This window comes from Crocodylus porosus, unplaced genomic scaffold (assembly GCF_001723895.1).
Source record: "Crocodylus porosus isolate Cpor-Errol unplaced genomic scaffold, CroPor_comp1, whole genome shotgun sequence".
NCBI lineage: Eukaryota > Metazoa > Chordata > Crocodylia > Crocodylidae > Crocodylus > Crocodylus porosus.
In genome coordinates, this window is record NW_017728939.1 from 4,400,576 (window position 1) to 4,427,490 (window position 26,915).

Below are 26,915 nucleotides of genomic sequence, written 5' to 3' on the forward strand. Positions count from 1 at the left end.
TGAAGCAGAATGTCTTCTAATGGGTAGTTTTGCGTAGGAATCTGCATCTTGCACATATGTTGAATTGACCACCCACACACAGGGACTTGCACATGGATGGGCCTGCCTACACGTGTCCATGCACATGCAGATACATCCATACATTCCTTCAAACAATCTTGGAGGGTCATTCAGTGGATACAAATGCATTCCCTGTCTCACTCAGCCTAGGAGGGTCTTCCTATTTTTCTCCCATCGGTGGTGGGCTAGCACTGGGGACAGTATACAAACTAAATCAATTGGATTAAATTGATTGTTGATCTTTTCTCACGTCCTTAACAATAATGACTGGCAATATGTTTAATTCAAGGAAGGATTATGCAAAAAACAGCCCCCAAAATCTTGGCAGCCCTTGTACTCACTTTATGATTTCTTTTTTCAGGCTCAGATCGCCTCCATCAAAGGAGCTGTAGGAAAGTAAAATTCTAAAATCGCTCCCTTGATCCCAACTGGGAGAAACTGAATCCAATAAGATCAAAGAGTAAAGATGGCTGAATTTACAGGCTACAAGGAAACTTCTAATCGCCATCTACGCTTCAAGTTGCAGAGTCTTGGCCGTCGTCTTGATGAACTAGAGGAAGCAACGAAAAATCTCCAGAAAGCTGAGGATGAGATTCTGGATCTCCAGGACAAAGTTATCCAGGTAGAAGGCAGCAATTCTAGCATGCTGGCTGATGTTGAAGCACTGAGAAAAAGAGTGCTGAAAATTGAAGGCAAGGATGAAGAAATCAAGAAAGCTGAAGAGCTCTGTCGGCTGATGAAAGCGAAACTAGAAGAGGAGGAAAGTCTCACCCGTGAGCTTAAATCAGAAATTGAACGACTTCAGAAGCGAATGGCAGAGCTGGAAAAACTAGAGGAAGCTTTTGGCAGGAGTAAGAATGACTGTACTCAGCTGTGCTTGAGTCTCAATGAAGAAAAGAACTTGACCAAAAAAATCTCTACAGAACTGGAAATGTTTAGGGTGAAAGTAAAAGAACTTGAAACCTCTGAAGACAGGTTAGATAAAACTGAACAGAGTTTAGTAAGTGAGTTAGAAAAACTGAAATCTTTAGCCCTGAGCTTTGTTAATGAAAGAAAACACTTTAATGAAAGAGAAAAGCAGAATGAGAAAATAATTCAAGAACTAACGCAAAAGCTTGAACAAAATAACAAGCTAAACAGAGCTGATCAAACTAGAAATGCATCAAATTTGCTAGAAAGGTCATCAAACAGTCTTCTGGATAGAAATGACCTGAGAATTGAAGATGACTTAACTTCTTCATTGGCTTCCAAAGAAGCCAGAAGAAAGGGAAGCTTAGATTACCGAAAGCATGTTGAAAATGAAACCCGGAATAAATCAGAAAATCAAAAGAATAAAAATCAAGAAGACAATAAAGTGAAGGACCTGAACCAAGAAATTGAGAAATTAAAAACTCAAATTAAACATTTTGAATCTTTAGAAGAGGAACTTAAAAAAATGAAAGCCAAAAATAATGACCTTCAAGACAGTTATCTGAGCGAACAGAATAAAAACAAGCTCTTAATTGACCAATTAGAAGAAATTAAAATGCAAATCAAAAAACAGAAAGACCTGGAGAACGGTGAGGTGGAAAATGAAGATACAAGCTTCCCTGGCAGAGTCCGACACGACAAATCTAAATGCAGAGGTATCCCAGCTGAGCTATCAGTTGCAAAACACAAGTCACGGGAGCTTTCGCCGCAGCATAGACGTGAGAGGACACGGAACAGGGACTTCTCTTTCAATAATAACAATTATTTGCAAAGCAGCAAGCAAGTTTCCAGTCCCAGTTTAATCAGCATGAGAGCAACAAAGGCATCTAGTAAATCTGCTCTATTGGACACTGCAGTCGCTGAAACAAAAAGAGTGGATCAACAAGACAGATCAACAATTGCTACCTACTTCTCCACGCAGAAAGATGTTCCACAAAGCGAAGGGAAGAAATCAAGAGAGCAGCCCTCTGTCTTGAGTCGATACCCCCCTGCTGCGCATGAGCAGAAAGCTTGGAGGATGTCTTCTAAACCTGGGAATGAAAGTGGGCTGAAGACTAAGGTTGAAAAACTGTCTCAAACAGGTAGCGATATTTGCCACAGTACTTCTGATGTGCTCAATGAAAAACCCAACAAAGGAGAAGCATCTGTGTTTTTGGCAGAAAAAATTAAAATAACTCAGTTGGAGACATCTGATCACTGTGTGGAGACGGTTTTTACCAAAAGTAACCATGCACCACCCAATGGAACAGGTTTTTCACGTAGATGCCATCTTTCTCCCCAACTGCCAGCAGATGAACCCAGTAGCTCGAAAGCAGAAGCAGCAGTGCCCGCTGCTTTGTCTCACAGGCCGCACTTGGAAGGGAAATCTAAAAGGACAATCAGCTCCCAGGAAAAAGAATTTGCAGACGCTTTACTTGAAAATGCAAAGCCTTCAGTTCTCATGAGGCACTCGCACAACTCCAAAAGCCAGGAAGACATTATACAGAATCTCACAGCTCTGGACAAAGAAGAAACGGACCAGAGCGCAGCCTCAATAAGTGATCTCACAAATATCGGTCTGAAATCAGACTCCTTGAGATCCAAAGCTGTTAAACCAACAAGCGATGAGAAACTTTATCCAAATGAGGAGATAGGCAAAAGTATGAAAGCTAGCAGCCAGTCAGAACTAGAGCCAAGAAAAAGACCTAATTCCCGAGAATTTCCGAGCTCCAGACGAGTATTTAGACCAACTATCTTTGAAAATGATAACAGTACTGGAAATGAAGAAGAATCCACTAAACCCATCAAAATACCTTCAGATGCCACCAGCCTCGGTTCAAAATCCAGAAGGTCATTCAGCCCTAGAGAAGCCCTGAGATCCAGAGCTGTTATTAAGCCTGCAATCATTGAAAAGGACATGAAAGAAGTAATGGGAGGAGCTGGGGCTGAAACAATCTCTGAAAAACAGAAACCTGTCTTTAAAACTGTGACAAATAAAATGACAAGTAGCATCACCATCTTCCCCTCTGAGCTGGCCGCTCCAAAAGCCACCACAAATGAGGCAACAAAGGAAAGACATACTTCTACTAGCAATATTAGGGTTGCTCCAAGCGAGCTGCCATCGGTGACAAATAACATCAGCACACCTTTCGAGATCTCACTCAGCAAGAGCGACATCGCTTTGAAATTATGTGAGGCGGACAGAACGGGGGACTTGGCTCTGAGAAACAAAGCTGAAACGCTCGTTTCGAGAAGCAGCATTATGATAAGATCTTCTGAATCCATTGAGAAGAACAACAGCGAGCCACCAGCCGAGACAGTCAGCTGGAAGAGTCACCGGTCATTAGAAACTCTTTCACCAGAGTCAAAGCACGTCACTGTGAGAAGTGCCTGGAGGACAAGGCAGGGCATCCATTCTTTCGAGGACTCTCCAACCAAAGTGGAAAAGAGAATAACTTCCACTATTACAAATACAATCAAGTCATCGTCAGACCTCTCTCAAACGGAAGGGACCAACGAAAGGATAAACTCATTTGAGCAGAACTCGAGAAGGGCCAGCGCCACTAGTAATTCTTGGAGCACTCCGGAGTTAGGCTCTAGAAGGACCAAAAGTAGCTTAAGTGCATCCGAGCTGCTCACGCACAGGAGCTACATCACTGATACCATTACAGCATGGAGTCCAACTGCATTACCGGTAAGGGCTTGTTTCCTGTCTTCCCTGCCTGCAACCATCTTCCGTTTTCTGTCACGTGCTTAACACATTTCCAGAGTGCCCACTAACTCATCTAGGGTGCTTGATGTGAACTGTTTTATGGTTTTGATGTTCAGATATGCTCTATCCATGGCTCTCATTGATTTTTAGATGAGTATCTAAAATTTGACACCCACAATTGACAAATTCAACGGCAGCTCGGAAAGCTTGCATGTATTCCACCTTGATGTGCCTAAATGGCATTGACACAGACGTGCAACTAAAAACGTTGGTGGATATATGCAATTTTGATTCCACAGAGCTACACTCTGCACTTCCCCACTGAGCATGCTCAGTAGGCTGCAGTTTGGCTGCCTAGGTTTCAGGGTGGAAAAAAATCACCGCGGAACCAGCGGAATTTCGGTGCAAGTCCAGGTAGTGTTGGAGTGATGCAGCCATGATAGTCCAGGATTTATGTGAAGGGCAAGGAATTTTTTGGGTGATATCTTTGTATTGAACCTCTTGCATGGTTGGGATCAAGGTAGACAAGCTTTAGATTATGAGGCATTCTTCATCGGGGAAGTCCTGAAAGTTTCATTGCAGAAAAAGCCACAACCAGTGGATGTTTAGAGAAGGCAGCCCTCCTACCTTTTAGCTTAGTGGCTTGGCCACTTGCCCGGGAACCTAGAGACCCAGGGTTTAGGCACTCTCATCCAGAGCGGTTTTGCTTCATCTTCTACTTACCAGCCCACAGTGCTGTAACTAGAGCCACTGACTAAGCATTGCCCAGTGCACTCTCCAGCCTTTCTCTTGAACTTGGCCCACTGGGCAACCAAGAGGGGAGGTACAGGGGCTAGGAGGATATAAGAGGGTGTTCAGTGAGAATTGCTCAGTGCTGCCCTTGAAAGGAACAAGCCTCCAGCCCCAGCCCCTTCCCCAAATGGGGTAGGAACAGACCCACTGCTTTTTATCAATTTAGCCAATTAATAGTAAATGCAAGGGACAGTGGGACAGCTTCAGGGGGAAGGCTGGAGAGCAGGCTCAGCAGTGGCTCAGCTTTAGCCTGGTGGCTAGAGCACTTTGCTAGGAAGTACAAAGGTACCAGTTCAAATTCTCCCCTAAGTCAAGCACCTGAGTTGCCTGTTTACAAGGGAAATGGCATAGCTACTCAGTTATTGAGTTAAGAAGTGGGAGTGCCTTTTGCTACCACATTGCTTCCAGCAGATAAGCACGTAGGCCAATCCTGTTGCATCACAGGTGGAAACAGAATCCAACACTGTGCATACGTGCCGGATAATTGCAGTTGTGCAGCTATGTAAGAATTACTTAGACATGTCAAGGAGAAATAGGATTTGTCCTGTAGTAATTTAGACCTCTAAATGCTGTTTACATGCTTCTTAGATGTGTATTAGGATTTGGCTCTAAAAGCACACTGACTACTTTCCTAGCCATCTCTCTTTGGTGCTTTGAAAGATGGTATTTGGCTGTTGTGGGAGGAGAGCTGTCCCAAACCAGCACTCATGTGAGGGAAAACCCTACAGCATTTTCTCTGTTCAAATGTGCTGTTCACTAAGAAAGCTTGAGAAATCTGACATAGTTAAAAACATTATTCATTTTCTAGGGAGTGTCCCTGCCTACCATACTAAATAATTACCGTATTTTAATTGCTGCTCTACTCACTGTAGCTGCTTATTACATAGGATCTAAACTGAACAAACAGCAGGGAAAGCTCATATTAATTTCCGCCCACACTTTCAATCACGTGCAGATGCCCAAAGTAGCATGGAAGAGCTCAAACCATGCTGGTTGTGAGAAGGAAGGGTTTTTCTTCTGGTAATTGCCAGCATCCATATTCTCACTTGTGGGTATGTCTCACCTTGTGCTTGGATCAGACACTTTTTTGCCTTAGCAGTTTGAAGAGTACACCTTAGCTTCACCTCCTTATGCCCTTGTGGCAAGGGGGTAAAAAGTGTACAAGACCTACTTTTCCATTAATCCTTGCTGCCTGGCTAGAGGCAGAGCCATTTTTCCTTCTAGCTGGAGTCTTAGGAAGCATTCAGTCCCATACCTTTGCTACTGTCCCAGCAATAGTCTGTGTCATTGTCCCTTGGTCTCCCACCAAGGGAACCCCTAGAAAGTGGCAGAGGTGCCACAAAAGCACTCCACTGCCTCTTACTCCTCCTCTTACAGATTTTCTCCCCTGAAACAGGGAATTCGATGGTGGATTCAGAAGATGAAAACTTTGTGCCACCTTCCTGCTCTTCCAAAACCAACATTGGCCCATTTGTACCTGCCATGGGCCCATATCTCCTTGGAGTAACGGGGCCTGGATGTGGTCCCCAGTAGTTCGTCCGTTCAGTTTTAATTGCAATTTTCTCACACCCTCCCTTCCCCAGCATCTTTGAAGGACTTCTCTTCAGAGTCTGCTGTGGGAAGAGGTCCAATTCCTGCTGATGGTAGGGACCGTGGGACTAATTCCCCTGTCTTTGAGGGGGAAAGGGGTCTAGTTATTTCCCAGTTCTAAAGAGAAAGGGAGATTGGAGACCAGTCTTTGAACTAAGAAAGCGCAACACATCTTCACACTCCAGCTGGTTTCCCTAGTGGCCATTATTCCCCCATTGTGTCAGGAAGACTGATTTGCTTATCTTGACTTCTGGCAGTGCAGGGGAAAGAATCTCTGATTTATAGCGGACCAAGACCTCTACCAGCACAGGGATTTGCTGTTTAGTTTGCCCACAACTCCAGGTCTTCACTAAGGTGTCTTACAAGTGGCAAATTCCTGTTTACCTACCTGGTTACTAAAGGCTTTTTGGTCCAATTATATTTTAAAAAAATCCACACTATGATGAGCCTTTTCCAATCTCTGGAACTCCTCATTGACTATCAAGAGTTAAACCTGGCTCTTGCTCAGACCATCAGGTTCATTGTAGCCTACTTGAACTCGGTGTCAGCCAGAGCTTACCTTTCACAGCACTGCTGTCATGGCCTAACTGAGTTTATCTTGCTGATCATGCAACACCGGACTACAACAGACGAAAGCAAGTGTTTGCCTATCTCTGGTCAGGCCTATGGCTCATTCATGATGCCACATGCCAGGCTTCATCTCAGAAGACTTCAGGCCCAGGTGCTCAGTCTTTTCCTCTCCAGTGAAAGGCTCACTCAGGGAGCCTTCAAATTCGGTACTTCTGGTCTCTGGACAAAATGAGACTGAATATTAACATGCTAAAACTGAGGGCAGTGCAGAGAGCCTGTAAAGCTTTCCTCCATTGCATCAAGAGCTCTCGTCCAGATTATGATAGACAATACACTACGTTGTTTTTACATCAACAGCCAGGGTGGTGCCCCACCTACACAGAGAAACTATTTTATTGTTGGTGGGTAAGTCATCGAGTTCACCTGTCTGCCATGTGCCTGTCAGATCTTCAAAACACTGTAGCAGATTGCCCAAGCAGAATCACCTCCCTACATCGTGAGCAGGAGTTCAAGAACTTGGTACTCAGGGATAAATTTGCAAAATGGGGCCCTCTGTCCAAAGATGTTTTAGTAATCAAGACCAACAAGAAGTGCCTGTTGGTTTGCTCTGGGATGAAAGTTTTAGCCCAGGCTCTCTCTGGGATTCATTTATGAAGAATAGCTGAAGAACCTCCTGTAAGTATTTATTCCCACACCTCTGCTCCCATGAGCCTTCATAAGGCTTGTGTGCAGGGCCCGGGTGATACCAGTAACCCCGCGTGGGTGAGTTGGGTTTGATATTGCTGTTGGTGAGGGATCCTATGAGGCTGCCTTTGGTCCAAGACTTGCTAACACAGAGCAGAGGGGGATCTTTCACCTCGCAGCCCGAGTGCTGGATGGCTTTCCTGGGTACAGCTAGGGTGTTCAACCCAGGTCAGAGAGCTTTTCATCCACAACAGAAAGGACTCTACCCAGATTTACTTACTTAGTGAGATGACCTAGGTTTTTGTCCTAGTGTAAGATGAGGAACATCAACCCAGCCAAATCTACTGTACCAAAGATAGAGTATCTTTTGGTCTGAAAGCACAACCTTACGCTGGTCCTCACGTTGCAGAGAGCACCACTTGAGACTATGGTAACATGTTCCCTTCTGCATCTTTCCTTGAAAGTAGTCTTCCTAATTGCAATTACATTGGCAAGGAGGATGAGATCCAAACCCTCAGTCAGAACCTCCTAATACCACTTTTTTTCTTCTGATAGTGTCCCTGGGGGTTCACCCAAACTCCCTGCACAAAGTTGTTAGTGACTTTCCTTTGGGATTTTAGATCCGTTTTCCAGTGTTCGTTTCAAAGCCTCATTCCTCAGGGGCAGAGACTTTCCATTCACTAGAAATGAAGAGAGCCTTAGCCTTTACTTTTAAGCCATTTATAACATCTCCAGACCTCTTTGTCTTGAGAGCCAAGACATTGGCCATCAGTTGCCTAATTGGATCTTGAACTGCATAAGACTTTGAGACCACTCAGGTGGACCTGCCATCCAGGATATAGGTGGATTCCACTAGAGCTGGGCTAGTTCTAGCATCCCTGCATGATGTTCCCAGAGGTGATGCCTGCAGGGCAGGCACCTGGAGCTCCATCCATACCTGCACAAAGCATGAATACTATCACAGAAACCTCAAGGGCTGATGCTGCAATTGGCAGAATGGTCCTACAGTCCGTGTTTGCCTCATGAGACTCCAGTACCTGCTTCCTTGTATATTGGCAACTCTTTGGAGTCACTAGGAAATTACCAGGAAGTATGTGCAGATATGCCTATGCTTTCTGCTGGCAACCTTTTAACAGCTTGTGCTTTCCAAGGGCATTACTTACCCTGTTGGCACCCTGTTGTAGTGTAGCCATGCAGATCTTTCTGAAGTTGCACATACAGGGATGTAGTCTGGCAGCTTCTGTATGGCAATGGCTGTCTGCTGGGAAAGGCTCATAATGTAGACAAGCTTGGAAGCCTCTCAGCTGTTACTTAAGAAGTGTAGATGTTTTAACTCAAAAGTGGGGACACATGAGGTTGTCCTGGAGAGGGAAAGACAAAGTGAAACTACGAGCAGCAAGGGCCCAGAGACGAGAGATGTGGACACAGACAAATAAAGGATACCTGAGAATAAAAGATTTATTTGTTTCCATTTGGAACCACACATAATATGTGGATGCCAGAGCATAGCCCAGTGAAGCTTTTCCCTACATCACATACTTGAGTAATCTCTATATTGCACATGTCCCCTTAATAGCTGGATGCCGACTGTTCAGGCATAGGAAACTAATCCATACAGCCAATGTCAAGATCATGATTTGCCAGCAGATCAAGGGAAGTGATTATTCCCCTCTGTTCAGCACTGGGGAGGCCACATCTGGAGTACTGTGTTCAGTTTTGGGCCCCCGTTACAGAAGGGATTTGGACAAATTGGAGAGAGTCCAGTAAGAGCAGCAAAAATGGTTCAGGGGCTGGGGGACATGACTGATGAGGAGAGACTGGGGGAACGGGGCTTATTTAGTCTACAGAAGAGAAGACTCAGAGGGGATTTAACAGCAGCCTTCAGCTACCTGACGGATGGTTACAAGGTGGATGAAGCTGCACTGTCCTCAGTGGAGACAGATGACGGAACAAGGAGCAATGGTCTCAAGTTGCAGCAAAGGAAGTTTAGGTTAGATATTAGGAGGGTAGTAAAGCACTGGTACAGGTTACCCAGAGAGGTGGTGGAGTCTCCATCCTCGGAGATTTTTAATAGGGCTGTGCAAAACACCATCGTTTTGAAGGGACTGTATTTCATTTTGTTGTTTTGTTTCGTTTCATTTCGAAGCTCTGTTCCATTTTGTTTCACTGTTTTGATGTGTTTCGCCATTTTGCCCATAGGCTATAATGGGGGAATCATGAAAATGCTTAAAACTTTGTCATTTCTTGCCTGATTCAGATGCAAATTGCAGGGTTGATAGCCTCTTCTGAGGGCATGAAGCCTGCCAAGTTTCAAGGAGATAGGTGCAGGGGTTTCTGGGAAACTGCACCTCAGACTCTTCAAAGCACACCTCGTGGTACTTGCTGGCAGTGGCAGCCTCCTGTCGTCCGGCACGCAGCTAAGGGGGCCTGTGTCCCCGGGAGGGGTCTGGCAGCACAGGGAGGGCAGGTTGAGCTCCAAGGGGCTGGCAGAGCCGGTCGGAGCGCAGCCCTGGCTGTCCCCTGCCTCCTACCACCGGAGGAGGTTTTGAAACTTAAAAATGCTTTGAAATGGCTTTGAAACGAAATGAGGGCACTGAAAATGTTTCAAAATGTTTCGTTTCATTTCAGTTTTGCTGTTTCAAGCTTGAAATGAGTCAAAACAGCTTCAAAACAAAACACTCGGTGAAATTTTGCATAGTCCTGGTTTTGAAGACCCAGCAAAACAAAGCCTTGTCTGGGCTGGTCTTGCTTTGAGCAAGAGGTTAGACTAGATGTGACCTCCTGAGGTCCCTTCCAAGCCTAATTTTCTCTGATTCCTTTTAGGCCCCAGAAAATCGTGACTGGTTTGTGTGTGAGACTTTCCAACCCTCTTGGTTGCATGGAAACTTTTTTTTTAATGAGAGTTGAGATTCTCATGCAATAATAAAACTACTGGAGCAGGGTCTTTGAGAAAAATTGCAAATGATGCCAGACTTGCAATTTAATTACAGGAATTGGCAATATTGGAAATTATACGTTTGAGAAATCTCAGAAAATTACCTAAAATAGCTAACATTTGCAGTTTTCCAGGGTTTTTTGGCCTGAAGATCTATATATAGCAGGGGTGGGCAAAATGCAGCCCGGGGCCGGATGCGGCTCGCCAGGCCATTCTATCCAGCCCGCAGGGCTGCTAACAAATTTAGAAAATTAATATTAATCTGCCCTGGGCTGCATGTTTTGCAGCCCTCGATAGCTTGCTGAAACCAAGTAAGCCCTCTGCCTAAAATAATTGCCTGCCCCGGTTGATGGGGAGCCTGCCATGGTTGGCCTATAACTCTGCTTCTCGTTGGTAGGTAGCACCCATCTTTAACCTCAGCAGAGCACGAGATGTTGGACCTTTAGGTAGGCCAGTGGTTCAGGGCAACATCGTTACCAAATCTGCGAGCTCAGAATTAATGAGGTAGCCTTACACCCAGAATCATGACATTGGCTTAAAGATTACACTTTTTAAAAACAACATCTGTGTTGTATTTCCTGGTTTTTGAACTTAACACGGACCTGTGCATTTCATGATTCAACACACAAACCAGTCATTCCCCAACCCCTTCTGCTGGCTAACAGAGGGAATATATTTCCCCAGTCCTTTTTCTCTTTCTCCTTATCCCAGCCCCTGGTCCCTGCTACACCACACAATGTGTGTACAAATCCCACCACCAGGAAGGGGTGGGAAGAAGGTCGTTGCTTGTGAAGGGGGAAAGAGTACACACGTGCCTCCTCCTTCCCTTCCTTTCCAGAATTGTTCACGTTGTCTCACCCTGATCTGTACAGCAAGGGAGGAATCTAGGAAGGCCTGGAGTTGCTGCCACTCCCTGCCATTTCTCTGCACCAGGTTTCCACTGCATCTCGCATCAGCATGCATCTAGCAGGATGCCTGAGATTCTTAGCCTGGGATGTGCACTGAAATCACTCATGGAGGTGCAGGGTCATTCTGCATGCAATGGTAATCCATAACCTGAACTACAGGAAGCTTCACTTGTGATGTAAATAAGTATCACACATGCAACAAAGTGAAAGGCTTTTGGACTGCAGCCTCCTCAGTGCAAGCGCCATGGGAAGCACTGATCTGTGGGACCAATACCTGTGGTACAGACAGCCGCAAACTATCTACTGCGGACAGCATGGGCTAGATCGCTCCCTCTGGTGGTTACAGCCAGAAAGTCTTGAGCTGCTCAGATTACAAGTACAGGCAGTCCTCGACTTAAGATATTTTGAGTTACGGTGAACGGCACTTAACGACGTTTGTAAATTATAAATAAACCCTGTTTCGACTTCCTGATGTCAGTTTTGACTTTACGATGCTTGATCCAACGCAATGCCAGGCCAGTGAACAAGTTCGCTGCGTCGCTCATCTCCCTGGAGAACATCTGTCCAAACTTACTTGGACACTTTCTTTAAGAAAGCATGCAAGACTCCAGGAAAACCTGCAGCCAAGACCCCTTCACTTCATCTGCCTAGAGAAACAGATGACAACAAAACCTTCTGAATCCTTTGAGAAGAGCAATGGCAAACCCCCAGTAGAAATAATCAGCTGTAAAGAGCCCCTGCTCTTCAGAAACAGCTTCTTGAGAGAGCAAAAATACACCACAAGGCAAATTTTTGGGGTTTTTTGCATTCTCTGGAAGAATAAACATAAGTACATGGAAATCAGTTTGTACAGACAAATCACCCAGCAACCCCTCCAAAACCAAATGAGCCAGTGGAATAATAAAGCCAGGATTTACATAGAGTCAATGCCACCATCAATGATTTGAAACTTCCTTTAATTAATCAATTCAGTTCAATTTATGTGCCACCTTTCCCAACAAAGGCTTAGGACGGTTTACAGTAAGAGAATAGAGTAACATATAAAGCAGAAGAATGACAAGTACAAGACATCTTAAAAGGCATCTAGAAAGCAGAGAGACTATGGGGAGTGTGGCCTCACCGCTCCTCATGAGACTTCTGATCGTGGAGCCATTTTCAGAGATGAGCCATTTTTTGCTCACTCTTGAGAGCTGTTCTAATCATTAACCATCCACTTTCCCAGCAGGAGCAAGGGTTGGGGCTGGCAACCAAATGAGAGCAAAGCTGAAAGGTAGAGGAGAGGAGATCCTTGTCAGCCACCAGCAAACTCACAGCCTTGTTGGGCCAGCACCCCAGAGCAGGGCAGTGCCTGAAAGCTTTGAACTATGTGGGGAGCAGCTAACAACAGATGGAAAGGCGATGTACAGGATTCAAATCATAGAAGTGTGGTATCTTCATCAGTGTCAGTGTTGGGGGTAGCAGATCTGTGATCCAGAAAGACAAAGCAAAAGGAGAGAATAAAGTGTGTGATATGCAGAACTGTGAATGAGTGGGAGGCTTTCCAAAGCCCCTAAGGCTGCAGGTCACATTAAATCTAGTGACATCAATGCGACTTGCATAACTACATCCTTCTGGCATTAGCAAAAACTCCCTGAGGGTCTTGCTGCTTTTCCAGTGAAGATTAGGAGAGCAGGCTGCTTGGGGGAGGCCATGACCATGATCAGAAATAAGTGAAGGAATTGACTAGCAAGAGGAAAAGAAATAGATTTAAGGAACGGTTGTATGGAGAACTTAGGGGAGAAGTATGTAGAAACAGGATACTATGGCAAGAAAAAAGATAGCTAGCCTCAAAAGGAGAGAAACAGAGACAGTTAAGATAGATAGGGACTGGAGTCCAAGGAGGAAGAGGGAGAAAACACAGAAGACTGTGAAAGAAGAGGATAGGATGATCTGTAGGTAGAAGAAAAAATAGAAGATCAAGGAGTAGAGATTTTGTAACAGATCAAGGATGACTACGCTAAGCTGGAAAATCTGTTCAAGGAAGGAGAGGCTCAGATGAACTTCACCGATATTCTTCTATTCCCTTGAGAAGGAGCGCAGAAGGTTAGTGAAGATCCACAGATGGTTCAGGGACTGGTGATATAAAGGAGGCTTTTTTAAATGTTAGTTATCTGCACCACCAAACATGCACTGTAACTGGGTTACATAGATGCTCTCATCATCTGGACTGAATACCTGGACTTGCTCGTTGACTTCCACAACAGGTTCAACGGCTACCGTCCTTTGCTCAGATTCTCTCTGGAATACTCCTGCATGAACATCAGCTACCTAGATACACTGATCCATGTGTGGGATGGCAACCTACAAATCACTACATACAACTCCTCCCCCATGAACCACCGCAGTTATGTTCACAAACCCAGCAGTCATCCCAAGCATACCACAAATGTTGCAATCTACAGGCAGGTCCTCAGGTACCACCACGTCTGCTTTGAGGGTCATACTTATGACACCAGCCTGAAAACTACCTTTCCCCAGCAAGGACACTGCAGCAGAGAAATGAGCCATATCTTATAAAAACGGCACCCAAATTACTACCCCCAATAACCTACTGCAATGCAAAAAGAACCCCCTTTCTCCACCTGACTGCATGCTCTTGGTTGTCACCTACCATCCCATACTCGAACCAATAAGGAACATCAGACCATTACAGCCTGTAAAAGAAAAGGATCAGACGGTGAGAGAAATAGTTCAGGCCCCCAACCCACCTTGACTGTCACACAACCCCCCAACCTTGCACAGCTTCTCATGAGAAGTAAGCTCCCTGCTGATCAACAAACACCAAATTGGACACAACGCTGCCAACCCATTTCCATTGCCACAACAGTCAGCTGCCCCAAGAGCAAGACCATCAAAATCCATGGATCCTACACGTCTGCCCTAGAATGGGGCATATCTCATCTCACCATGGCCTTATGAAAATCATGTAGACAAAAACTACACACCAGGATGAGTGATCGCAGGAAAAAAGATTAAGGATAGAAACAGGCAAAGACGGGCAGGAAAAAGAATACATGTCACAGAACAACCACTCCCCTTCTGACCTCACCATCCTTGTGCTCAAGGGAATTTTACAAAATGCTTTCAGAAGACAGGCCTGGAAAGAAATGTTCATAGGCTCAGTGGACACTAAAAATCAGGGACTAAACACAGACATTGACTTAATGGCTCATTGTAATCTACCTGCTATCCCTGCTAATCTCTCTGTACTCCATAAATGATAACAGCCTTCTTCCTTCTTGAATGGCCTTGCTCTTCCACTTATCAGGTTATCCTTTCTACTGCATTCCTCTTGTCTGTTAGCTACTCACGGCGATGTCTGTTTTGTCCTGTTTTACAGCCCTGCTCCATTCCTCTAAGGAGACTCTTTCTATTTACATAGGGAATTTTACACAGGCCATTGTTCTAGCTGCTACTTAGTTCAAGGTGTGTCTGCTGCTTTCACAGACTTGAGGAAGGGCAGTTTGTGCCTGAAAGCTCGTCTCTAAGTCTCTCCCAGCTATGCAGCTAGTCCAATAAAAGATATCACCCACAAAAATCCTTGCCTCTTACAACCAACCATTAGGAGGCATTTACAGAAAGAGGGCTCTTGAGGAATAAACGGCATCTGAGTACTTAAGAAAACAGCCTTCTGGCCTTGATGCTGGCTGGGCTGATCAGAAGAGCTTAAAAATTAAGAGCTTGGCAGAGAAGGTTACAACAGATGTACAAAATGGCACACCTGATTTTAGTATTCAGGGAGAGGAAAATTAGATATTGTGAAATTGGATAAGTAGTCAGTGGGACAGATCATCACTATGATCCCATAGGTCAATGCCCTGAAGCCCCATCAGAGTCTTATTGAATTGCACATAAAACACGTGTGCTAATTCACCATGTGTTTCATAGTTTCATAGTTTCATAGTAGCTAGAGTCGGAAGGGACCTAGGTAGATCATCTAGTCCGACCCCCTGCCTTGGCAGGAAAGAGCACCGGGGTCAGATGACCCCTGCAAGGTGCTCATCTAACTTCCTTTAACGTGTTAATGTGTAACTAATTATTTCCAAACGTCTGTGCATACTAGAGCACCATGGATTTTTTTCCCTAATAATTAGTGAGCTTGAAAGGTATTGGCCAATGCCAATGGAGGCATGGCACCTGTTAAGACAGTTGAAGCTTGGAAAAGCATTGGATACTCTTCAGCTTTTCTTGGCTCAACAAGACAGATGATCGCCCATTCCATTTTTCAGTATTACCTTTCTTCTGGCAACGAGTGCATGTAAGAGTGCAGATATTGAGGTGATTCAGTCAGGGTTCATGAATAGCTGTTTGTGGGGGGAGCTTGGCAGGGTGGGGGGAATACCACCAAATGCACTTGGAAGAGTTGAGTGGGCATGCAAAGTGGATTTGTTAGGGATCATAAGTCCTGAAGTAGTCTTGAGCCCCAAAATAGGGAGCTGCTGACCCACATGGAAAAGGGAGTGCTGGGAGGAGAGGATGCTAATCTAAGCAGGAAATGCTTTTACAAAAAAAAAAATTAAAAAAAAGCCCAGGGACACTGCCACTTTCTGTATCTATATCCCAAATGTAGATGCCCACCCTCCCCCCCCAAGCCTGGAAATGCCTATGCTTCCTCCCTGAAAACCCCATTGATCCCTAAATTACTGCCTTAAGTCATGCACAAAACTGAACTGTAACCAAGATGCTCAGTGCCCATCTTCTACATAAGCCTCACAGGGATGTGCATAGTGCCCCTTCCCCTTGGCATCTGTCTCGCATGTAGGGGAGGGGGGGCAGTCTAGTAGGCATTTCACCTGCTGATTTAACCAGAAGACATGTCAGGAAGAGCGTGTGGTTTAAGTTTCCCTTCTCAGAGTGCTTGATACTAAACTCTGGTATGCAGGGGGGAGCCAGAGCCTGCTCAGGTTTCAAAGCCAGGGACGCTCATGGATTTAGCCAGCTAAGCCTGGCTGCCCACCTCACCCTACATACAGCCAGAGGGAGGTGGCACTGCTGCCAGCCTAGCCCCATAGACCAGTGGGGAGAACACTGCCCCTCTGAGTGTGAGAGCCTCAGCTTCAAAACCTGCCTTGATCTAATACGGAGCCAGGATTTGAATCCTTACTTTACACAGTTTCTAATCCAGTGGTGCTTAGACTCAAGGCATCTCTCATTAGACTCCAGCTTCCTCCTCGGAAAACCTTAGCTTTCACTTGTTTTTTGACAGTGGGAAAAATAATAAAGCAGTTCTGTTGCAAAGAACTCAGAAAGCCCACAGCAGGTCACAATGGCATTGGCATGGTGGGTCCCTATTGGAAATCTTTGTGATTTATCTGTGAATCACACCTAGCATTACATGGCATCCCATGGCATCCTTAAAAGTGTCTCTTAGCACCCCAGAGTGTTATAGCACCCTGACTGAGACGGACTGCCCTATGCTGTGGGTGCTAGCATATGCTGCAGTGGTGCACTTGCAGTCTGTCCTGTTGAAGCTGTTCCATTTTGTATAAAATAAAATGTTCACTGGGAAGGTGGAGGGAGGGGAGAGAGAGATGTTTTTAAAACTTCATTATAAAATTATTAAAATCATCCAAGGTTGTGTGGATCAGCTGAATGGGAGGAGGGCATATGCAAGGGCAGGGTGCGTGGAAGCCAGTTTTCCCAGACTTGTTTCTTTCAGGTCCTTGCTTTGCCTGGGGTGGGCTTTCCATCTACTTACATTTAAAAATATTTTCTTCAGCGGCTTGCACTGGCCAGGCAGCCCCAGGCATTGCTACCAGGACAGCTTGTGCTGGTGAGGTTATATAGCTAGTGCCTTAAGAGATGCATGCTGAAATCATTCAAGAGAAAATGGCCTTTACACATCAAAAAGGATGAGGTGGGGGTGTGGCTAATTACATCTCCTGAGATGTGAGTTCAAGCCCAACTCTGGCGTCATGCCGCAGGCTGTGGAGACACAGGTTACTAACACTTGTGTGCTATAACCAGGTTAGCCTTAGGTGGACCCTTGGCTTGATGGTATTAGTAGCATTTTATCCAGTGACCATTTACTGCTTACCGCTCAGTGAGTGCAAGTGCTGAGCAGGAGGATGTAATCAATGAAAACATTATTACAGATTTGTGACACAGCTTGGAAACAAATTGAAAATCCCTTCTCCATCCTTCTTTTTCTGTATGTGCCTTTGTAGTATTAGGGAGCAGAAGCATTGGGAGCAGAAGCCAGGACTCCCTGCCCCTTAGGAGAGTACCCCGCTCACTGGGCTGCACCCAGGCTGTATGCATGTTGCTCGCTGTCCTAATACCAGGGATCCTTCATTCCTCCTGCTCAGTGGTCCAGCCTCAACCAGCCAAATGGAGTGTGCCCTCAGCCCTACCTAAACTGTGGCCTGATGGGTAGGATACTTCCTGGGGAAGTGGAAGGTATATGTTCAAGCCCCTTCTGAGTGAAGGGAACTAGCATCCAGCTCTCCCATTTCCTGGGGAAGTTCCCTAAACTTCAGGCTGCTGGCAAAAGATGGGTTAGTTGCTTCCTCAGGATGGATCACAGTTAGTGACTTAATCACTTAAGTACAACGTGGGTACCTTAGTAGTAAAATAGCATCTGGGCTTGTAAGCATATTTATATGGAGTGGTGCAGCAACTTACTGTGCAAAGCTACTCAGGCTAGGTAGGGAATCTGAATGACTGCAGTAGTGCAGCATTGTGCTTGGGATAATACGTCCTGCATTTCAGCAGGGCTGATTAACCTTGGTGGAGTGCCAAGCTAACATAGCTGTATTGCTTCTGGTACCTGAGCTAGGTCATGGAGAGATACTTTACCTGCCTCTCAATGGCATATAGTTATACCTTGTGTTTCTCAACTTGCTAGAATGGTTGCTGTATACAGAGAGCTAATTCTGATAGCTATGATAGCTTAGGGTTCATTAGGAAACAAATATAAACTATTACACACATACACACACACATGCGCACACACAAATAAAAGTATAAATATAAAACAATATGTAAAAATATGCAATACACATTATTATATATAATAAAATATGTGCAAATATACACACACACACCCTTATATAATGTGTTGTTTTTTTCAGACAGCTTTTATGACAAAAAAATGGGCATTATATTATATGGCAAGGGAAAGAGTTGGATATTCGGAAGGAATGGCATTTGACATGCAAAATAAGGAAGTCTGTTTAGAGTGAGACAAGCAACCTTTACAGTATTATTTAAATATGGTGCCTCATATTTCTCAGGATAAAAAAATATAGGGATTGAACAATGAGAAATATAGAAATCAATGCATGAGGCACTCGTGACAGTTGTGAGATTGTACTTGAAATACAAGTAGTCAAAATAACTGACTATTTATTAACACAAAGTCCTGTGGGAATATTTCTGGGATTTTGAAGTCAGAATAGTCATAATAAAAAAAAAAAAAAAAAAAGTAGCTTCCTATTATTTTCATCTCACCAGTTTAATGTAAGTCCTCACATTTTGGCACCTACAGGAGGAATTTGCCCAACAATATCAGATGTTTGGCCATTACTGCACTTTTCAGGACCGGACATGTGGAAAGAAGTGTTTCCAGGGTCCACAGGGTGATGGTTCTTGCCGGCGAGGCCTCGATTGGCTTTATCTCACTAGTAGCAAACAGAGGACTCGGATGGTAGGAAGGGAAGAACAGGACAAAGGTCCTGCTAGGTTCTGGGCTGAGGAGAAGTCCTGGGCCAGCAGGACAAAAGGATCATTGATTTTTTTCCCTAGCTTTTTGATCAACTAATTATGATCAAAATGAGATTTAAAAACAAAAATTAAACTATTATAAGTCTTAAATGTGTGTAGCTAGAGATACAAATATTGGTATGTTTTTGTAGCTGATCAAAATTATGAACAGAAAGCAGAATACATTGAAAGTTTTTGACCATGAGAAAATTGTCTATTTTTTAATAGTTATTGCTTAAGGGCTCCTGATTAGAAATGTCTGCTGGGGGGGAAGGGGGGGGGTAGGATTTTTCCAGCAGTTGGCAGACTGTTGATATAAAGAAATTCTAATGTGTAAAGATCTGCAGCTCACATTAATCTTTACTGAAATGCAATAGGAAAACTTGATACATAGGAGTGTGTTGTGTCTCAGATATTAATTTACAGCTGCATTTTATAGCCCTAGTAATGTAGGAGAAAATTGGGGTCAGGTTGGAAAATAAGGTGGGAGAGAGTCAAGGCAGTAATAGGAAACGAATAGCAGTTCCTCTGTGTAAGTGGAACCTCCGTTTGAGCAGCCAAAAAGAAGTGTGTGAAGTGTGTATTTCTACGTACAACAAAAGTAGACTTTTCAACCTTCTGTGATCGCACCATTAGTAGAGAAATTGGGGATGTTAAATCACCAAACATCCCCAAAGGCACAATTTTTTGTATTCCCCTGATTTTTCATCTCTTGAGGCTGGTGTTACTACTCTTATTGAAAGCTGTTGAGAACAACTCACTGGAAAAAACAAGAGCCCCCAGTCAGAGAATTAATTCCCAAAACGGCAAGGTGTTATGAAAAAAAGTTTCATTCACATGTCACAATGGTTATAACAAACACAACCACAATGTCTGGAAAAGACAGATGTTACTTCCAGCAGCAGCATATAATCTGCTGCATTACACAGGTGTATTTTTTTTAAATATCCTGCCTTCCTGGTTTAAGTAGCTGAGGACCATATTTTCATGTGTTAAACTCTGCTAAGCTTTCATTTACGGCTAACTGGAGCTTAAGGTGTTGGTCACCTCAGAAAATGAAATACCAGGGTCCAGATTCACAAAAGCACTTAGGTGCCAGAAGTGGGACAAGGCAGGATTTAGGTGTCTATGGCCACATCTACGTGAGACACTGACTGCGCAGTTGTTACTTGCATACTCAAGTACTAAATGATGGCGCAGTAATCGATGTTACTTCTCAGTAGCATTCCTGCATGGCTTCCTGGTGACGCTGACTGCACAGTGCTCATTACTACTGCACAATAGCGTCCCATCACAGTTCGTGCCATGCGATGCCACTGCGCAGTAAGCATCTCGTGTAGACACGGCCTGAGTCCAAAAGTCCTGAATTCCTTAGGCCCGTGGGTTCCCAAGCACATCAAGTTCTGCTTCTTTGCGTGTCCAGACCTGCTGCCACGTTGTCAGGGCTGAGCAGTATGGCCTTAGCTTGCATGTAAGTTCAGTTGTGATTCATAAACTCAGCATTCTTCTGCCAAGTCCAATGATGATCCTGATCCACTGGGTATGCGCTGGGCATGTACGCCCATTTGGCCTACACCCCCACGGGAATGAACGTGTATAAAACAATGGCTATGGATACAACACAATATTCAATAGGTAGGCCACTCACCTCGTGTGCAGGAAACCTGGGTTCAATACCCAGGGGAGTAAATGTGATTCCCTAGTTCAGTAGCTGGAACACAGCTGAGATCTCTGTATTTTATCTAATGAATGTATAATATTATCGAGACAGCCCTTGGAGCAGAAAGCAGGACCCAGATCTCCACTCTTCCCAAGTGAATGCCTTTGTCACTGGAATGACTGCACATGATTCCTCACCGCTTTTACTCTTGTTGCACAGGAGGAGAATAAAGATCTTATACGCAGTTCCAGAGGAAAACAATATGGGTCATCTGAGCAGCTGTCTCAAGCTGACGCTCCAGGGAGACGGCCAGCTTCCAAGACAGATCTGCAACAGGATGCGGATCTTCAAGCACAGACAGGCAGTAAGACAGAGGAACAGGTAGGTGAAGCCAAAGGCCGCTCTGAAGAAAATTCAATAAATAGATCAGAAGGCCAGCCAGTCTGATGGTCTGTGTAACACAGGCCTTGGATCAATTCTTGTTTGACCTATGGCATAGTTAAAAAAAAAAAAAGTCTTAATATGAAATGAAGAATCCATCACAACCATCGGTAAGTTGTTTCAGTGATCAGTTATCCTCACCTTTGTAAAACATGCATTTTATTTCTGATTTTAAATGGTAGAATTTCACCTTCTACTACTGAGTAGCTGTGATATTTTTTATTAAACCGAGTAGTTGGAAAATTTCTTAGCAAGCTTTCGGGTGCAGTCACCCTGCTTCAGGCATAGGGAGTCTCTGCTGGTCTGAGACTCCAAGGAATGAGAGAAGCTAAACGTGTGGCAGGATCTCAGTGAGAATGTAAATAGGTAGGATTTGGAAAGACAAAAGGTAAAGCAGAGAGGTAAAGAAGTGAGGGGAGGGGGAAGGGAACAGGGGAAAACAAGGCTAAAGGGAGATACTACAGTGATAGAATACAAGGTGGAAAAGAGGATGTCAGTGAAAAGAAAATAGAGATCAGGAAAACAGGCATGAGAGAAGCTTAAAGTGTGAGAGGATGTAGTGAAACTATGAATAAGCAGAAAGGAGAATAAAGGAGGGGAGGCGAAGAAAGCTGGGGGCAGGGGAAGGCCAGAGGGAAACATCACAGAGATAATACAGGTTAAGAAAGAGGCTCTCAAAGAAGCCGGTGATAGTAGGAAATCAGGGAGACAAAGGGCAGAAAAGTAGGAGAAGGAAGAGATAAAAAGGTGGAGGGGGAAGGAGAGTGTAAGAGGTCAGGTCAGGCAGGTAAGTACCTGGTGAATCAGATGTTAGGCAGGTTGTCATGTGTCATAAAACCAGTGTCTATATTGAGTCCCTGATTTTTAGTATTCTGTGGGTTTATGAAGTGAAGTCTGTAGGCTTGTCTATGAAAAGTGTTTTGTAAATTCCCTTTGAGGATTAGAACGAGAGATTGGAGAGGGAGTGATTGTCCTCCGAGAGGTGTGCCCCCACACATAGTTGGGTGTTCTTGTCTTTGATATATTTTCAGTGTGCGTTCATTGTTGTTTGGCTTTAGAAATGATGTGGACAGATTGGAGAGAGTCCAGTGGAGGGCAGCAAATATGGTTAGGAGGCTGGGGAACATGAGTTAGGAGAGGCTGAGGGAGCCACGCTTTAGTTCGTGAAAGAAACGACAGAGAGGGGATTTAATTGCATCCTTCAGCTGTTTGAATTGTGGTTCCGAAGAAGATGGCGCTGGACTGTTCTCAGTGGTGGCAGATGACAGAACAAGGAGCAATGAGCTCAAGCTACCGCAAGGGAAGTTTAGGTTGGATATTAGGAAGAACTTTCTCATTGAGCGGGTAGTAAAACACTGGAGCAGGTTACCCAGAGAAGTGGTGGAAGCTCCATCCTTGGAGCTTTTTAAGACCCTGCTAGACAAAGCCTTGGCTGGGATGATATACCCTTCAGCCACATTTACTGTTCCTCCCATCTTGGTGTCGTCCACAAACTTGCTGAGGGTTCACTCCATCCCATCTTCCATATCGTTAATGAAGAGATTGAACAAAACCAGCCCCAGGGGACCAACCCCTGGGGACTCCACTTGATACCAGCTGCCAACTAGACATCACGTCATTGATTACTACCCGTTGAGCCTGATGATTCAGCCAGTTTTTTATTTATCTTACTGTCCATTCCTTTGGAGAACAGGTCCCAGTGCTGTTCCTCACAGATTGGCTTAAGGATTAACATTTATTAATGATGACGTTGGTACTGGGGTTAGATGTGTCCTCATGAAATCTGCAGATGACGCTAAACTAGTGTTTGGAGAAGAGGATTATTATACAAAAAGATTTAGCTAATCCTTGTGATATTAAGCATAGGATATTGAATGAAGTTTAATAGTATAAAGTGTGCAGTCATGCACTTAAGTAACCAATAACAAGGATTTTATAAATAAGTTAGGCATACGTGGCCTGGTGACATCCGAGGAAGAGAGTGACCTTGGTGACTGGTTGATCAAAGGATGACCATTAGCTTGCCAGTATGATACAGCTGTGAAAAAGTTTAATGCCATATTAGGATGCATTAAGTAAAGTATATTCAGTATAGATGAGACGATCCCAGTATCATTGCACCAAGGCATTTGTGAGACTCCATTTATAATAGTGTATGTCAGAGGCAGGCTGTGATTCGGGCTGGAGGGCCACTTAGGTAGTTTTGATGAGCTGTTGCGGCAGGGGCGGGAGCAGGGTTGGGTTAGAAGAAGAGCGCTAGCCAGAGGAGTGACGTCTGAATGGTCTTTCAAGCAAAGTCATGCAAGGGGTGAAAACCCTGCGTTAGTTTAAGATTGGACTGGCTAAGTTTATGCAAGGGATGGAAGGTGAAGATGGTGTGTGTGTGCATGTGTGCACGTGTATGCACGCACACACCTCAGGCTGGCTGCCACTGGGGCAAGGAAGAATTTTTTTTTTCACCTCATCAATGTTACTGGTTTCTGGGGGCTTTTCTTCCCCCCACGTGCCTCTGTGGCATTAGGATGTTGCCACAGCTAAGCTAGGACCCCCTTCCCCCGCTGCCAGACTTATCTGCAGGAGCTGCTCTGCAGGCTGCCTGGCGTCCATGTGCGTGTGTACATGTGCACGCGCACATGGCACCCCCTGCCTGGCCACCCTCCTCCCACTCCCCCCAGCCCCTGGCAGGCTGCAGCTCTGCCAGCCTGCGAGGGGAAACCCACCATTCCCTGCATTTTTCTCCTTTAAAGGAGAAAATCTGGGCTTCGCTGCTTAAAATGAGAAAATCCAGGTTTTACCACATTTTTCTGTGACGAATGGAAAACCCGGATGATTACCTGCGAATGTAGAGGCTGCACAGGCCCTTTTGAGGCCTGTGTTTTCAGTCGCACTGAACGGTCCAAACGGTTTAGTCTGGCAGGCTGGGGCTGCTGGCACTCGTTTCTCTTTGATTGGGGGTGCATTTATCTTTGAATTCTGCCAAACAGTTTTTGTTGGTGTCGGGAGCTGCAGCTGCTGAGGGTTTTCTTATGGCACGTTGCTCCCTGCTCAGCAAGCTGCCATGGGATTTCCCCAGGTCTGACCGAGCACCTCCTGACCAAGCTTGAGTTCGCTGGCTAGACACGGGTAAAGTGGTGAACTGTCTGACGCTCGGCTTTTGTCCCTGCAGCACGCAGCTGCATGAGCACTTAGACACGCGGAGCGTAAAATGTCCGTCACGAGCATGCTCAATCAGCGCACGTTGTTGGCAAATTAAACACGCTTTTGATTTTACTCCGAAACACACGTCTCAAATGGCACGGTCACTGTTTCCATCTGATTCGACCAGTCTTTAAGCAAAAATGTTTTGTACCTGCCAGTGCCACAAGCTCAGCGTAGGGCCCAAAGGGGACACTGGGTCCTTTTCATCCCATGCCTCACAACCGGCCCCTGCAGCTCTGCAGGCCAACACGTGCCCTCACTGTCAGGCAAGCGGTAATGGAAACGCTCGGTTGGCATGCAGGCCGGCTGCCCACGTACTGCTGTGGGCTCTGCCGCATCCCCGTGTTGGTGCCGACGCATTCCTTGGGCACACACAGAAATGGCTTGTTTCAGTAAGCCACAGCAGTTTTCCAACTGTCAAATCTGACTTGCCTGCACCCCCCCAGCTCCTCTGGCTAGTGCATAGGCTGAGACATTTTCATTTCCCTGAGAGGGGAATGGAAAGGACTGAGAAAATGCAGTGGTTTTGGCTGTGATGTTTGTGCATGCTTTTGCTTGGGGTGGGGGGAGGTAGCCCTCTGACCTGCCCAGTCGGTGACACTGGGGTTCTCTCTTGTAGGGTATTTCTCGCTCCTGCCGGATGACCTCTAGGAGATGAACTTCATTTCTTTCCACCAAACAACCACTCCATTTCGTGGGACGAGAAACAGGATGTTACCAGCTGCATGGATGTCATTCCTGGCCTGTAGACTCCTCACAGTGAGCCTGGAACCTGTTTTCTAATGTGATTTGTGCGGGACAGAAGTTTTACCAGCGAAATTTCCTCTGCTGCCAGGGAGGATGCTACAGAGACTTCACTCAGGGGAATCCCACTTTGTCTCTGTGCCCAAGACTGGAATTGTCTCTGTGGGACTACAGCCCTGTCTCCATAGGGAAACCCTTTTGGGTGAATAACCATTGCTTCTACACCAAGCTGTGGTACTTGCAGGAACTCAAGCAAACCCTCCTTAACCACTTTTATTTAGAAAAAGATGCCAGAATCACCCCAGCAACCACAGTGTAGCTGCTCTTCACAGCAGCGCAATCACATCTGGATTTCTACAAATCTCAGCTTCCTCCAGGTGTGCAAGAGTTGGCGTTTGCATTATTTGTGATCTGCCTTTGCTGTTGCTCCACCTCTCCAAGGACAGAGTACAGTGAAGCCAAGACATGAGACTGGGCTACAGTCAGACCTTGCACCAGAAAAGCATGTGAACTCCCAGTCCTCTTAATTGATATTTAGAAGGAAACACTTTTCCCCAGATCACATCACTCAAACGTTGTAAACTGCTGTGCTGGGCAGGAGCAAGAAGAATATTGCTTAAAAGTAGCTTCTTCCTGATCCCTCCTGCACCTGCTGCGACAGTCACTGCATAACTCAAGATCCACATTTCATTGGCCTGGTTTTACAATATGGGACCATTTGTTTGAGCCAAACAAGACAGCAATACTCATACCAATGCAATGTTATGCTGGGTTGGACCTGGGTGCCTTTTGGCCAGAGGTCTGTGTTCTCCCACCCCCAAGAGTCACCAGTTCTGCCTCCCAGCTTCAGCTCCTGAACACTGCATTTAACATCCTACCCTCAGGGGGGCTACACAACTCCGCTCACCACCCCTCCCATAAAGGTTTTTTTTTTTTTTCCTTCAAAAAGGTGAGTGAAATGCACAGCGGAGCTGAATCCTGTGCTTAACTTGGATCCATAATGCTCAGGCTGCTCTGGGGCAAACCTGCACCCCCCCCTTACAACCCCTCTCCCATGGCTCTCTGTGGTCTATGTCTTCAGCGGGCCAGGGAAGAAGAAGGGAATCCACTGCACTGGTCGGGGGTAGGAGCGCAAAGTCCATCAAAGCCCGGTCAAGACAGACTTCCTCCAGGACTGTGCTAATGGTGGGGCCTGTGCAAAGCTGCCAGCGCAACAAGGAGCAAACTTCTCCTGCAAAGCCCTGTTACCTGCAGCTGTGCAGTCTGGTTCTGCTCGTTTTGGGGAAAGTGATAGATAGGGAATCATAGGTTGGCCTATGGGAACAGGAGAGCTACTCCTCCTCCCCATCCACGTACCCCCCATTCCTGTCCCAACACTTTTTGCCTGTCAGGCATAGCTGCTGCCCCTGTAGAAGGTCACTTGAGGGTCCTGCAGCCTCAGGGTATCAAGACACAGCAGGGAAGTAACAATAGGACAAAACCCATCCCTTTTGGATCCACCTAATTGCCATGCACTGTCCTAGGAGACATGGAGTAGCTTGGCCTGGTGGCAGCCAGATATGGTTTAGTTTTCCTCTGAGCCCACAGCCTGGCATGTCCGGGACTGTCGCCGCTCACCCAGCACAGGAACATTCCTGATGAGTTTCTCCTTAGCACCATAGTGGAGAAGGCACGCTTGTCTTCTTGCCCCTGTTCAGCCTGGCCCAATAAGGATGGCAGGGCCTACTTTCAAAAGGGGTCTGAGCCTCAAGTCATCATGGCCGGGGGGGGGGGGGGGGGGGGGGTGAGCTGCTACAAACTTCTGGCTAAGTAACTTAAGGCTTTCCTGTGACAGGGGTGCAGGTTCTAGCCGTGTTGGTCTAAGGACATAGGCAGACACGGTTATTTGGGTGAAACTGGTATCGTTTATTAAACCAACTTAAATAGTTG

The 26,915-nt window shown here is 45.5% G+C and overlaps 1 protein-coding gene across 1 annotated transcript; it reads left to right on the forward strand.

Moving 5' to 3' along the window:
• Nucleotides 1-26,915, forward strand: LUZP1 (leucine zipper protein 1). The gene is made up of 3 exons (XM_019547716.1): nt 1-3,703; nt 20,823-20,984; nt 24,862-26,915. The coding sequence occupies exons 1-3, from the start codon at nt 527-529 to the stop codon at nt 24,898-24,900; spliced, it is 3,378 nt and encodes a 1,125-aa protein (XP_019403261.1). The 5' UTR covers nt 1-526; the 3' UTR covers nt 24,901-26,915.

Excerpts from the sequence above, each read along its gene's own strand:
- LUZP1 (XM_019547716.1), top strand. The coding sequence starts at position 527 with ATGGCTGAATTTACAGGCTACAAGGAAACTTCTAATCGCCATCTACGC. Across the intron at positions 3,704-20,822 it reads GGAGTCCAACTGCATTACCG|GAGGAGAATAAAGATCTTAT; the intron begins GTAAGGGCTTGT and ends CTTGTTGCACAG. Across the intron at positions 20,985-24,861 it reads GCAGTAAGACAGAGGAACAG|GGTATTTCTCGCTCCTGCCG; the intron begins GTAGGTGAAGCC and ends TCTCTCTTGTAG.